General features: G+C 44.9%; 1 protein-coding gene across 23 annotated transcripts in view; it reads right to left on the bottom strand.

Annotated features, from left to right (window-relative positions):
• Window positions 1-14,736, bottom strand: part of LOC119160958 (uncharacterized) — a 156,035-nt gene that overhangs the window by 121,539 nt on the left and 19,760 nt on the right. For 21 of the 23 annotated variants that reach the window (XM_075880215.1, XM_075880222.1, XM_075880223.1 and 18 more), the window contains 2 exons: window positions 13,526-14,084; window positions 3,877-4,196 (listed from right to left, as the gene is read on the bottom strand). In XM_075880215.1, the coding sequence (XP_075736330.1) occupies window positions 3,877-4,196; window positions 13,526-14,009 (804 nt within the window). In that variant the 5' untranslated portion in view covers window positions 14,010-14,084. The remainder of the gene's footprint in view (window positions 1-3,876; window positions 4,197-13,525; window positions 14,085-14,736) is intronic. The other 2 variants (XM_075880216.1, XM_075880217.1) reach the window with 2 other exon arrangements.

The raw sequence follows: 14,736 nt of genomic DNA, 5'->3' as shown, positions 1-14,736 counted from the left end.
AGTCATAACCGTAAAATACATATAACTTATTATACTTAGAAAACAAAAACCACCATAATAAGTTTTAAGTTTAATAAGATGAATTCAGTTTAGGATAATATTTTAATTTAATGTGGGCCTGCTACACTTCTTCAAGTAGCCCTGGAATGGATCCTCTAAAAAAGCTTATTGCCCCATGAATTCACAGCCACAAAAATTTTTAGAATCCGTCCAGTACGAGCGAAGTTGCGAAGATTTGTGACACGTTGCAAGTGCATTCTTCTCGTCCCGACGAAAACGTTGGAAACTAAGCAGAGAGGAATGGCACGGGGAAAGCAAATACGCCACGCGTGCTTCTTGAGCTTGTGGAGTCAATTGCTGAGAGAAGAGAGCAATTTTTAGCTCACTTTGAGAATTTATTGTGAATTGCAGGCCGCATGCTGTGCTATAATATTTGGCTCGCATGTCCTCGGTAGCCTCGACTACCGATCGGCAGCGTTTTCTAACAATGCTCAAAAAAGCGTTGCAGGGCCCCTTTAAATTTGAAAGAGGGCTTCAGGCAAAACTAATTTTTCCTGAATAAATGCTTTCACGGTTCAATACCTCTACACTGCAGCGAAGCAATCTTTACAGGTGGAACAATCAGATCAATACAGTTACACCTGCTTATAAAGAACCCCTATATAACGAATTCTTCAACATAACGAAGTTTCTCTATTCCCCGCCGTTGCTCCATAGAAACCCATGTATTTGCGACCTCTACGCAACAAACAACCTTGATATAGTGAATTTTCCCCACGAACAATCTAGAAATTTTACTCCGCATTTTGGTACGAGTATGCATCTCCCGCGACTGCCTCGCCGCTGACGAAGAGAGAGAGGTTCAGGAAAAGGAAAGACGAACTTCTGCAGCCCTAATTGTGAGCACGGCTCAGCGCAAAATGGCGGTGGCGTGCATGGCGCACCAAGCGAGAGCGATCGCTCGTTATGGGGCGCGGGTGGGTGAGCGCAAGGCGGGCCTGCACCCCACGAGCCGGCATGCGCAGGTGTCCCCCCCCCCCCCCCCCCATACTCAAAACCAAAAGAAAACCACTTTTGCGCGTTGGCAGTGCCACGCTTTTAGTCAGTGTCACATATGCGGGGCCATGCTGCACATGGAGGGCGCTTTACCGAATAGTTTTCCGCAGTGTCCATGTCGTTCGCTCTTCGGTTTTGACGCCATGCGCGCATGCATAGTTTCACTGTGCGTGCATGGTGTGGCCCCCGAAGATGTTCAGCTTTGCTTTCTTTTTTTTTTATTGCAATACCGACTATATGGACAGTATCGGCTGGTCTTTTGCCATTGCCAGCACCATTCACACATATCTAAAACAAAACAAAAAATGCCCGCGCAGGGCGTCGAGTTTGTCAAGATGCGCCGACGCGCACTTATCTCCCACGTGTACTTTGCCCCATGATTGGGTAGCGGAGTAGATGCTTGTGAGTGCGTTTATCTTTCAGTGAAGGGAATCGCGCGCCTTCAACTTTGACCAGAACGATTACATTTAGTTGCCAGGCACACAAAGATCCCATCGCTCGCAACACAGGCGCCGTTTGCGAAAACATTGCACTTTTGAAACACAGCGAAGTAGTAACTGGGGCACATTGTTGATTCGAACTCATATCTGTACCTGTGATTACGTTTGCCTCGTTTCTGTTTCAAGAGCGCGTTAAGTGTCGAGCGGTAAAAGTTGTTTGTGCGCTCTCGTCCTGTGCATGTTGTTTTTGTGTGTCATTTGTGGGTGCGCAGCGCGCTGTCTGTTTCGATTTGCTTGCCGTTCTCAGCGTTAATTCCAAGTTGTTGCTATCACATTGCTTCGCCCTTGCGGCGAAATTGTGACTATTGTTAATTTTGGACAACCATGTCGTCCCCCCGAGGCGATGTCAGATTAGGCGCTAATGGAAATTCTCTTATACCACGGTAACGACGGATATTCGGAGGTCGGTTCCGTCTTGCGCCCCGAGTTCGCAGACTGGTAGCTTTCGCGATTAGCCGATTAGTTCTGGCAACAACACGACAGCGCACTGAATGGAATGCAATTAACGCAATAGCAAAAAATTGTAATGTTATAAGAAGTAAGGCTGGCAGCCAACTCTTTTGGATCTGATATCGCAGAGCTCGTACAAAATGCTGGTGTGAGCAAATACAGCCGCTCCAGGGAGAAGTGCTCTTTTCACACAGTCCCTTCGCGTTGACTGCACTGATACGCACGGAAATATCAAGCGCATCAGCGATCACGACCGCCCTTAAAATCCAAGTTCATTATTACTACTCGAGCGATTCCCCTCCCCCCTTCCCCGCGTTGTTTCATGCTCGTTCAAAATGGGTGGTTTACTTTCTGTTTGAGCATTCGACGGCAGTTCTAACACGCGGGAGATATTTTATGCACTTTCCAGGCGATAAGAATGAGCCGACTCATTTGATCTCTGCTTCAGCAGCGCTCGTGCACTTTTACCCGCTCGTGAAATTTATGATGCGCATGGGCATGTTATCAATTTGGACTTGTTACGGAACATGGCGGCGACAGCGAAAACCTGCCGAGAGCGTCCATATAATTGCTATCACAATAATAACACAGTTTTTTACAATAAAATGGGTGTTTTGGGTTAGCTCTGCCTTCAGTCCTCCTTTTGTTTAATTTGCCCGTTTACTTTCCGAATTTTCGTACCGAACTTGCATATAATTGATTGATTTGTGAAGTTTAGCATCCCAAAACCACCATATGATTATGAGAGAAACCATAGCGGAGGGTTTCAGAAATTTCGATCACCTGGGGTTCTTTAACGTGCACCCAAATTTGAGCACACGGGCCTACAACATTTCCGCCTCCATCGAAAACGCAGCTGCCGCAGCCGGGATTCGATCCCGCGACCTGCGGGTCGGCAGCCGAGTACCTTAGCCACTAGACCACCGTGGCGGAGCCCGAACTTGCATATAGAGAAATCCTCTTTAAAACAAATTTTTCCGGAAATTTATCAATTTCGTTATACCCACGTTTAACTGTATGCATTTATTTGTTCCTTGCTAATACTTCAAAATTTTCAATAATTTAAATTCGTATCGAAGCGAATTCAAATACCCTACTATTCGCTCGAATATTCGAAGCATTTGAATATTCGCACAAGTCCAGCGAGCATGCATTGTGCTTGTATTTTTTGTTTTCTGATTGCCAAAATAGGGGAATGTATGTTTTAAAAGATCTCTTAATACTGCAAACAGATACATTATTTTGAACTCTAAGAAATTGCATGCGTGTGACTTTTGACAAATACACTACTGTAAGCAAATGCTGTGCTTTTCACTTAGATGCACTTTTTCTAGTCTGTGTGCACTGATCAAGCCAGCTCGTCTAAAAATAGCTTCAAGTAGTGGTGATAGCCATTAACATTTCCAACAGATCAAAGTTTGCAAGGAGAATTGGATTTGCGCACATCATTTAGAAGCGCTGTGATTTGACTAAGAACATGAGGCTATTATATTTATTTTCTCGCACACCCCTACCTAACTTATTTTAGCTCCACGTGGATTGAAGTAATTCGATTTTCTGGTGAATCTCACATTTTCCCCCTCCCCCCCAACCTCCCAATTCCCAATTTCAGACATTTCCCGTCGTTAGCACTATTGGCATGATTGACTTTGCATACTAACAACCAGCCCTCTAAGATGCCCTTGAGGCGTTAACTGCTGGTAGGACACAGTCCTTGGAAAGGTCCCGAAATAAGAATTGAAAACCTGCATCATCTTCCTAGTGCCGTAATATTTCCACAGAATGTACTAAGTCTCTTGCAAGATTGATTGACTGACCACATGGACAACAGTACAAATGAGTGAGGGCCCAACATTATTGACATACAGACCTTGCGCGACAGGGGTGACCCATCTTCGAGGGCAAGGAGGACCAGCCTCAACACTTCCTCCTGCATGTGGGGCCCCAGAAACTGGCAGCCACGGGCACGTACGGCTGCCCACAGGGCAGCGCTCAGCTGTTGGCCCCCTCCGCCTGCTCCGCCGCCAGCCTGGCTGTGCTGGTGGTGCTGGAGGAGAAGCTCAAGGGCACAGCGCTCGCCCAGCGAGCGTGCTGCACGGGCCGCCCGGGCCCGCCCCTCTGGCTCGGACAACGAGCAGTGCACCAGGGCAACCAGCTTGCGTTGCAAGGGCCGGCTCAGCCAACACCCACCTGTCGAAGAAAAACACAGGACTGTGAAACAAAAACACCAGATCAGCACACGCATATGAAAACGTAACCGCACCCAAGAACCTCACAGAGCAACTGATAAAGGTATTCTATATCCCAAAACAATGAATGGTTATAAGAGATGCCACAGTGCACGGATTAACATTGATTACCTTTAACATGCTCATATGAATGTACAACAATGCACAAAAGTATACAAACCACGGGAGCGTGTGCATAGTTGCAATGATATACTATTTCCTGGTGTGGTGACTGTTCTCAAGATGCCAACAAGAGCAGCGATGAGGATGCGGGTCTCATCATATCCACTTGCTGATATGTAGCTTTGCCTGACGTGGTTGATGCTCATCTACTGAAAATTAACTGCGCATCACTTTCTCCACTTCGCCGTGCATCTGCATCGTTCTTTTAAACAGTGACTGGCTCACACATCTCTTTTATTCTTTTTCATTTATTGTGCTTTGACATATGGCGCCAAACATGGGGACCATTTGTGATAATGAAACAGTGCATAAAGAAACAAAACCCATTTTACAGGAGTAATCTAAAGGCACTAAAGAAAGTGTGTCATGTGACAAATAAAAAAAAAGAAAATGATGCGTGATGTACGAGTGAGCCAGCACAGCAGCAATGTATAACTATTGCTGATGCAAATGAGCAGAGAAAGCAACACCCAGCTTATGCCGACTCGATGAGCACCCTAACCATGCCAGGCAAAGCTTGTAAGGTCTCGACGTGGAAGAGCGCCACCACACTCAGTGAACAAACACAGCAGACACAAAGCGAACCAAACCAAACACATTTGACTACTTTTAGAACGACGATATCGTCAGCCGAATTAATATACATATTGTGATCAACACGCTAAACAACCTTACACAATAATACAAAACACTCAAAACATAACAAACTCTAGGCAGTGTTGTCAACGCTTGACTTACCACAACGGCCCACAGTAGACAACCGCGGCGCCGTCAACTGCAGACCTCCACAAGAGCCAACCGCTCGTTCCAATCACCACACGCCAGAGATACCCGCTCATCTCTCCCGTGCCGCCACCCAGACTTGCCGCCAGGAGTCATTGCCGGTGCTACTACTTTAACCATGATGATGATGGTGGTGATTAATTTTTGCGGGCACTACGCCACCTACCGCTCGATAGTTGTGACCCTTAAATGCGGCTTATGTGCGAGACACGTGTGCCACGCAGAGCAAGCAGCTTTACAAGGAATGTTAGCCCCCCTACAAGGTACTGGGATACTTGATAGTATGTGCATGCACACCACTGCTTTAGTGCCCCTGTTTACACCTGACCCTGCAATAGCAGATGTTGTGTCAATGCAATTTCGGCCTGTGTTCCCATAGTCCATATACTTTTGCTCCCAGTTGTATACTCGCGCCACGTGGGCTGGCTCAACCAACGCACACCTTTTAAAAAACATAAGCAAGGCGATGTAACGATTGAAACAAATATGTTAGAGCAGCACATGCACATGACAGTGTGATTTCATTCAATCGAGAAGTTCTTCATCCCAAAATAATGTCTACGAGATACCACAATGTAGTGATTATACTTGATTTCCCTCATCATAGACGCTCGATAATTTAAAGTCGAAGTAATCTCACCACTGTTCGAATAATCAAGTTTGAATATTAAAATTCTCATAAATATAGCTTGGAGCAGCATACAAACTTCTGTTGTAATATTTATTGTTTCTCGCTGCCGCCGCAGCATCATAGAACGCTCTGCATAATTGCCAGTAAAGTTTTTATATGTAAGCAATAATACTAGTACTCATCATATATAATGTAAGGCATGTGTAATTAAAAAGACCTCCTATACACAATGACCAGACCATCCCACCTTTTTTTAACAGCGAAGCTGTTCTTGGTTGAGCCTTTAATGTCCAAGAACTGTCGTAAGTTGTAGTAGAATTATGCTCTCGCAACAAATATCTGCCCCTCCTCCTACCATGCCTACTATGCACTACTCACATAACTCGCCCCTGCGCTCCCGTCACTCCTCGCACTTCATTCTATTTCAATCTCATTTCATTCCCACTGCATCTCAGTTCACTGAAACCCCTTCATGTAGCCCCAATGCATCCTACAACATCACCGTTTCATCAGTGTCTGCAAAGCAGAGCTGGCTGAATTTTGTTTTTTTTTTTCATCAGTCGGTAAGCAATTGCTGGTGCATGTGGTCTGGCAAGTTTGGACATTTTGTAGGCAGACAATTGGCTTCATTTGAGACTGTTAGTGACAGAAAAACACTAACATTTAGCTAGAAACAACAACAGCAGCTGATATTTCCAGATACAGAGAAGCAAAAAGTATAGCTAAATGTATGCGATGAAGCATCTTGATTAGCGTCACGAATTGGGCTGGTCTGGTTGGTACAGAGACGAGAAGACCCAAACACGGCGTACAAAGACGATAAGACAAAAACACGGAGCCGTGTTTGTGTCTTCTCATCTCTGTCCCACTCTAGGGCTTTTTTTTCTTTCAAAGCGTCTTAAACTGAGTGGCTCTAAAATACAGTTGAACCACTTTATAAGAGACACTGATATAAAAGACAGTGAGTATAAGACACTAGTCTGCCTACAGTAAAATACGCATTGATAAGAAAATAGATGCGAGGTACCCTGTTTATAAGAGCCATCTCATATAAAAGACAAGAGCTGCTGCCCGGAGCATGGCTCGTATAAAGGGGTTTAAGGGGAGATGCGGGTCGAAAAATCGCGTTTTTTGCGAAAATTTCCACTTTTGAGATATTGCTTCTAAAATCACTTTTGATCATTCAACTATCATTTCCCCAAAGGTCATAGCTGAATTCAAACGAGAAAGTGGTAAAAAGTCGATCTGCGCTAGTGAAGGTAGCTGCCGAAGTCGCGAATTCACGCATCCGACGGCTATTTTTGAAAATCCGCCACTCGGCAACACGATGACGTCCGCCATCGGGGTTTGTTCGGTGGTGTAGATCAAGGCTCCTTCTAGTGTACAGGCGTCCCCCTAGTTTCGTATTTTAGTGAGGAATTTCACAAAACAGTCGTTTCCAAGTCGGTTTGCAGCCAAGCTGCAGCCGCTTCGCGCATCTCTACCGGTCACATGGTACGCTACCGAGGCCGCCATTGGCTACATCTGATCGGCCTCGCTCGCTGAGCGCTTGCGACGATCGGCACTTGCCGTGCGTTTCTACGTTTTTCCGAGTTCACCATGGATAACTCGAAGAAGCGAGACTTCCGAGCACGAAAGTTTGCAAGCAAGAACAAGTACCAAGGGCGTCGACGTAAACCGAAGCGCAAAGCAGCGGTAGAAGAATGCGAGCCGCGGGCCACTAGGCCTAATCAAGGCAGCGGGGATACGGCGGCTTGCGGGAACTTTGACGAAATCGACGCCGCGATCAAGTTCATCAGCGCATCAGAAAAAAAGATTGAACAGTTCGAAAGCGAAAGAACGAAGAGTGTTTGTGGCTCTGTGAGCGGAGTATTTTGTGACATCGGCGCACTGACATCGATGGTAAGCCGTGCTGTTTGTCCAACATGCCACACCGCTGGACTCGTCGTTCGCGACACCGCAAGTAAACGTAAGGGCCTCTCTTCGTTCCTCGAGCTGCACTGTGATAACAGTGAGTGTCCTGAGTCAGTGGTTTCTGCCGCGCATAGTTCGCGGCGTGTTCTGCCGGAAAGACAGCCCACCGATGCCGGTGATGACTGGAGCTACCGAAGCGGCAGCTCGCGTGACAGCTTCGCTGTCAATGTGAAGGTAGTTGTGGCTGCGCGTGCAATAGGCATTGGGCATGAACAGCTGTCGCGTTTTTGCGCTATTCTTGGACTGCCAATACCTATGCATCATAAGACTTTTATTGCAATTGGCAAAAAAGTTCATGCTGCAGCTACCAAAGCTGTGCAAGAAAACCTGGCGAAAGCGCGGATGATAACTAAAGAGAAAGTGGATGGGGCTGATGTTGCTGTCATGTATGATGGCACGTGGCAAAAAAGAGGGCACAAGAGCCACAATGGCATCGGCACTGCTGTGTCTGTGGACACTGGTTTGTGCCTAGATTTTGAAGTGCTATCGAATTACTGCCTTGCCTGTAGCCGGCACCAGGACTTGGGTGATGAGGAAGAAATATGGCAAGCATTCCACACACCTGTCTGCGAAAAAAAATACAGAGTGCTCCTCTCATGCCATGGAGACTGAGGCAGCTTTGCGCATATGGGGCAGGACATCCTCATACACAACACCATTGCGCTTCACCAAGTTCCTCAGTGATGGGGACAGCAAAGCTTATACCGCTGTCGCTGAGGCCAAGGTATATGGTGAAGCTGTTGTGGACAAGGAGGAGTGCACAAACCATGTGGCCAAGCGTCTAGGCACTGCACTTCGGAAACTGCCAACAAGACTTCCACGAGGGGAAAAGCTGACAGATGGCACAATTCAGAAGCTGCAGAACTATTACCGTATTGCAATCACAAACAACAGAGGTGATATTCTGAAAATGCATCGTGCCATCTGGGCCTCATATTTCCATTCATCATCGAGCAACACAGCAGGCAGCCACCGATACTGTCCAGAAGGGGCGACTTCCTGGTGCAAGCATAGGCGAGCTGAAGCGCTTGGGGAGGCCCCACCCGACCACACACCAATCTTGACCAAGGCTCAAGGATTGGCTGTGCTTCCCATTTACAAGCGGCTCACAGATGAAAAGTTGCTGGTGCGTTGTATCCAAGGGAAGACCCAAAACGCTGCAGAATCTTTGAACAGCAAAATCTGGTTGTTGTGTCCGAAGACTAAGTTTGCCTCCCGGACAACAGTGGAAACTGCAGCTGCTATGGCCGTGTTGTGGTTCAATAAAGGACATTCAAGCTTTGAACACGTGCTAGAGGAGCTTGGTGTAGTCCCACCAGATCAACTGATCACCCTGGGCCAATCCCGCGACCAGAGGAGAATCGAAAGAATGTCTGCGTGTGAAACAGCCGAGGCAAGGGCCCATCGGCGGAACGTGGCAAAGAAAGCGCGCCTTGATGACTCCCTTCTCAAGCGGCGAGAAGGATCCACATATGGAGCAGGACAATTTTAGGTGCTCTAGCTGTGTCCCTTCTATGATATCACCAAGTTTTGTGCAAATCGCACTGTGTAATCATGAGTAAACATATTTACAACTTTCAAATGCATTTTTCTCGATTTCCATTTTGAGGTAATTCTCTCATCTTGTGCACAATCTTTTTTAGGCATAAAATAGTCCTATCTTGATGAAATTTTGCACAGAGCTTAATCAGCCACTCTAGAATACAAGTATCTACTTTAGGTTGCATTATACATCACAGATTTTTTGTTACACAACTTGATACACTGATAGAGAGATGTAAAATATGCATTTAGTACTTTTAATTTTTTTTTTTAATGTAGCAAATAAATTTTCTGTTTGAGGTACTTTTCTGTATTGTACTGCTCAAGTGCAGCAGAATGAGCCATTTTGCAATTCTGTGTGAAAATTTTTAGTAAGCTTTATTATGTGCACAAAAAACACTATATTTTGATATCAAAGTTGTAGTAACTCCGGAACTACTATAGCTATCAAACAAATAATTGCAGTTATGAAATCAGCACTGCAAGCTTTACTAACACCTAAGATTTCAAGGAGCTGGGTTATGAAATAAAAAAAAACCTTTTTCTAGTAGCATCTCCCCTTAACTGTATAACGAAAGCATAGCGGGCCAACAAAAAATTTTAATTTTGTGTGAATCAACCAAAGCATTGATTTATCAAACCTTGAATTATTGAGTCTGCTACAGTAAAACCTCGTGCATTTGAAGTCACTGGGGCGGTGAGAAATCTTCGAATTAAGCGGGTTTTCAAATGAACAGAACAGAAAAAATGGGAGGCAGGAAACTTGCAATGAAGTAACCAGGGCTGATCATTTGCTGTGTCGGCTAGTTTGCGGCTTCGAGGATTGTGTTTTTCCGCAACACCTGGTCTTAATTTTTGCCGCAAACACGGAGGAATGGTGGGCCTTGCTGCTGTCACAAAAAGAAAAAAGAGAGAGAGAAAATGATAACGCTGTCATGATCAACTCAAATGTGTGCCTGCAGAAAACAAAATGTGCTTCGCTGCAACGCAGTACTGACAAGCGGGCAGCATATCACCTGCTCAATGGGTCAGAACGTCATGATGTGACCATTTGCGCATTTTTCCTGGTAAAATAATGAATTTAATAATAGCCAGTGTGACGAAATTCGTGATATGTTTTGGCTGAAGAACATGATCACTGATGCTTTAGAACTTAGTTTGAGAAGTAGGCGTTGCAGGCAAGAACTTCGCCAGCAGTGCAAGTGGGCAAATTGCTGGAGCCACTAGTAATCAGAGGTTCGCATACATCGCGAATTCCACCAAACTGTCCTTTATTAAATTTTTTTACAATCCCAATAAGAATGGGTAAATTATGACGCGCTGACGTAGCGACAGACATGTAATATGCTGCCCGCGCGTCTCACCAATGTATTTCAATGAAGCATGTCTTGTTTTCTGCAGGCGCATGTATCGGTTGACCATGAGACCGTTTTTTCCCCCCTTTTTTTTTGTGCTATAAGTCGCAACGCTGGGGTGTTTAAGCTAACACTTATTAATATTGCTACGTTGCATTGCCTTATGGCTCTTAAAGGCATTCTTTTCCGCGGATTTGCGCTGAAATTGGGATTGGGAATTGGTACATATAGCACCCAAAATTTTTTTAATTAACCAGCCTGGTGCAGACTACCGCTTCAAATTATCTGCTCAGATTTACATTGCAAAATACGGGACCACAAAAATGTTTCGAATTAAGCGGGATTTCGAAAAAACCGAGTTAGAATTAATGAGGTTTCGCTGTATATGCCTGTACACAAACACTTTTGCATTTTAACCTCATCAAATGTGGCTTCCGCAGCATGGAACTGCACCCATGACCTTGGTATCAGAAGTAGAATGCCACGACCACAAAGCCACCACGACAAAGTCAAGACAACAACGGGCATTAGACGGATGTAAAATATTGTAGCGAACAAAAAAATGTGTGCTGAACATACCTATGATACGATTAAGTATAGAATTCTTAAAAACCACTTTTTTTTAATTGTGCGACTGACAGCTTACCCTTTGCAGTGTTTATTGCTGCAGTTATTTTAGAGAAGCAGTATTTTTCTATATGAAAGGCTCTAAACACAGATGTATCTCTCCTCCAGCAATGCTGAGAATTGATAACGATGCTGCCCAACCTTCTCGCACTTTGTGAAAGCCGCCGTCATTCTGCTTTCACAGATGTTCTTGTTAACTGAGCTTAACAACCGTCATTTAGAGCTTTTAAAGTACTTTAAAATGAGCTGTTACAATGAGAGGATGTGAGATTATACACCTTCCCTGTATTTTCACGAAGAAAAAGAAAGGGTTGCTTTGAGTCAATTACAGATCATCTTTCCATTAGTACAGTCATCTTATTTCCTGTTCTGGACAGTTGTCAGTCCCTTTAAATTGGCACTGTACCGTTGAAATTAGGAATTTGCACATGTTTCATTGGCTACATACGAAATTCTCCATTACATTTCTAATGCTTGCAGAGATGTTCTACAGTACACGACCATGGCAGTGACAATAAACCTCATACACATCATTTTACCTGTTCATTAAAAAATGTATGTATGTATACCATTATTATAAACAGTTAAGTAAGAAATAGGTAAAAATAAAAACATCTTGGAGTACTTAATAGCCAGCTACAGCTGAGCCCCTTCATAAGAGACACTAATGATAAGACAAATGGATATAAGAGACACCAGTGTGCCAGCATGAAAAAAAGGTATTCAGAAGAAAACGCAGACGTCGTACCCTGCTTATCATAAGAAAGGAATGGATCTCCGGTGCAAGTCTCTTATAATGTTGTTTAACTGTATTTCAGCAAAGCAAAGCTCGAAATTTCATACTGTCCCCATTTAGATAGTAGAATACAAAGAGCACATACATGCAGCCTTGGGGCACTAAAGAGGTACCACCATCTGTGTAGCCAAGTGCAAAGAATAAATTCTGCTTTAAAATCCTCACACAGAGTAGCCACCAGAAAGAACTAACATTACTGTCACTCCCAATTTGACCGGCCATTACACACATTCCTGCACGAGCTGAAAGATGGCACACGAAGGCTTCTACTTGCCACGAAAGAAAGTGTAGGCATGACTGAAACAGACTCTACTTGCCCTTGTTGCAACAAACTCTTTCTTTTCTGATTATCCTCAAATGACATAAAAACACTTGGTTGAAGAAAAAACGGAAGGTGCATGCACTCACTCCATGAACAACCTTGGAGCCCATGCAGCCAATCAATCTCGTTCTTCAAGTAAGATTAAGTCCAACGATAGTACACTTAAACTTAGATATAACGAACCTAGATATAACAAGGTATTGGTTATAGCAAAGTAAATGAAAAATAGTTTTACAATAGATATAGTGTTAAAAATAAACCTTTATAACAAATTTTAAGACATAACAAACCTAATTTCGTCTAAGATGCAACTTTGTTATAACGAGGTTTGAGTGTAATAACTGTAAGGGTTTTACATACTGCAAGTACAATACGATTATGAGGGACACCATAGTGAAGGCTCTGGAATTTTCAACCATCCGGTGTTCATTAACACGCGCCTAAGTTCAATTACACGGGCCTCCAGCATTCTGCCTTTAAAAATGCAGCCACTACAGCCAGGATTCAATACCTGGATTTAATAACATTTGAAGAAAGTAGTAGCAAGCTGACCCCCACTCAGGTTGTGTGCCAAATGAATGAGAGAATAAGAAGACAGAAGGTATAACCAGTGGCAGTGCGTCATGCTCCCATCACTATGGCACACTTTTGATGCCAGACACAAGCCACAATGGCCAAACGGGAATGGTAGTGCAACATATACAACAGAAAAAGAGAATTTTTAGAAGTGGCAAACACAGGGCCAGACAATACCTACATTTCACAAGAACATGTAGCCTCGAATTCATAAACAGCAGGGCAACAAATTAAGACTCTGACAAGTACATGTTTTGACGAACGAACTGGTATTCCCCGGGGACGTGATTGAGGAGAACCCTGCTGTCAAACATGGGCTCCAAATGTAGGCCACAAAGACAGCTAGGAATAGGGTCACTGTGGCAATTAATAGTGGAAAAACAGCACAACTTTTATACATATGAAGAACCAAACAGGTGCCATTAGCTGTACCATTTTACCCCGTGAATTTCAGCCCATTAGGGCAACTTTTTGCAGTGGGACAATGGTAATGATGACTTGCCCTGAGCAGCAGGCCTGAGAAGGAGTGCCATCTCGTGGACACACCGTGTAACTGCTTGCTCGGCACTCTCTTCCGGAGCTCCAGTGGCACCAGCAGGTGCAACTGCTGGAACCACAGGGGTACCAGCTGCCACTGCTGCCGCCACGGGTGGAGGAGGGGGCGCAGAGACTAGGTGAAGGCGCGGGGGAAGTCCATTCTCAGGTAGATGGCACCTCTGCCGCGGTTGCTGCTGCTGCTTCCGCTGCTGCTGATGATGATGGTGCTGCTGCGGCTGCTGCTGCTGCGGCTGCTGCTGCTGCTGCTGCTGCTGCGGCTGCGGCTGCGGCTGCTGCTGCTGTCGTTGGGAGTGATGGGCATGGCACTGGGGTGCGTGACATCCTCCTTCAGGAGGTGCAGCACGGCCACGGCAGCAACAGCAGGCATTGCGGGCTGCGGCTGCAGCCATGCTGCCCCACGAATGAGGGGGCGGAGCCTGCACAGGCATGCTGGCTGCTGCCCCCCCGGTGGGTAAACCTCGCCGGCCCACGGCGCCCTGTGCCGGACCGAAAAGGAGTCACTGCTTTGGAAGGGAGAGCGAACAGTGAATTTTAGAACCAATTGAACGGTTGAAACACCAAATTAAATATGAATACAATAAGACTGAAATGATATTTTAATGGTATGGCAATAATTTTCAAAACAGCCCTGGAATGCTGCAACACTTTATTGGAAAAAAATACAGTCGAACCTTCTTATAAGAGACACCGGTGTGCCTACAGTAAAATATGGTTTGATAAGAAAATGCCTACGAGATACCCTGCTTAGAGACAACTCACATAAAAAACAAAAATTGCAGCCTGGAGCATGCCTCTTATAAAGGGGTTAAACTGAATTCAGAATTTTTAACAATGTAACATTATAATTACTCTTTGCCAAAAGATACACCCAGATTATGTAAACTGAGATATATATAGCAGCAACACGAGCCCGAGATATTTTGTAGGTGTAGGTTGTAATACAGCAGTGACTACACTTATTCTACATGACATTTAATTGTCTCCTTTTCAGTAAGACTTAGCCATAAAGATAAAACTATGTTCCATGAATAAGCTCCATAGCAGATCTCGGAAGAATACAGACACTCGCTTTGGCGAGAGTAGGGACTTCATCCAGAGATCAAAACAGAGTCAACAGTCCTGTAAAACTTGGGCTGCATGCGTCTCGGTAAGTCA

The sequence above is a fragment of the Rhipicephalus microplus genome, chromosome X (assembly GCF_043290135.1).
Source record: "Rhipicephalus microplus isolate Deutch F79 chromosome X, USDA_Rmic, whole genome shotgun sequence".
NCBI classification, from domain to species: Eukaryota; Metazoa; Arthropoda; class Arachnida; order Ixodida; family Ixodidae; genus Rhipicephalus; species Rhipicephalus microplus.
This window is presented reverse-complemented; position numbering and strand designations above follow the sequence as displayed.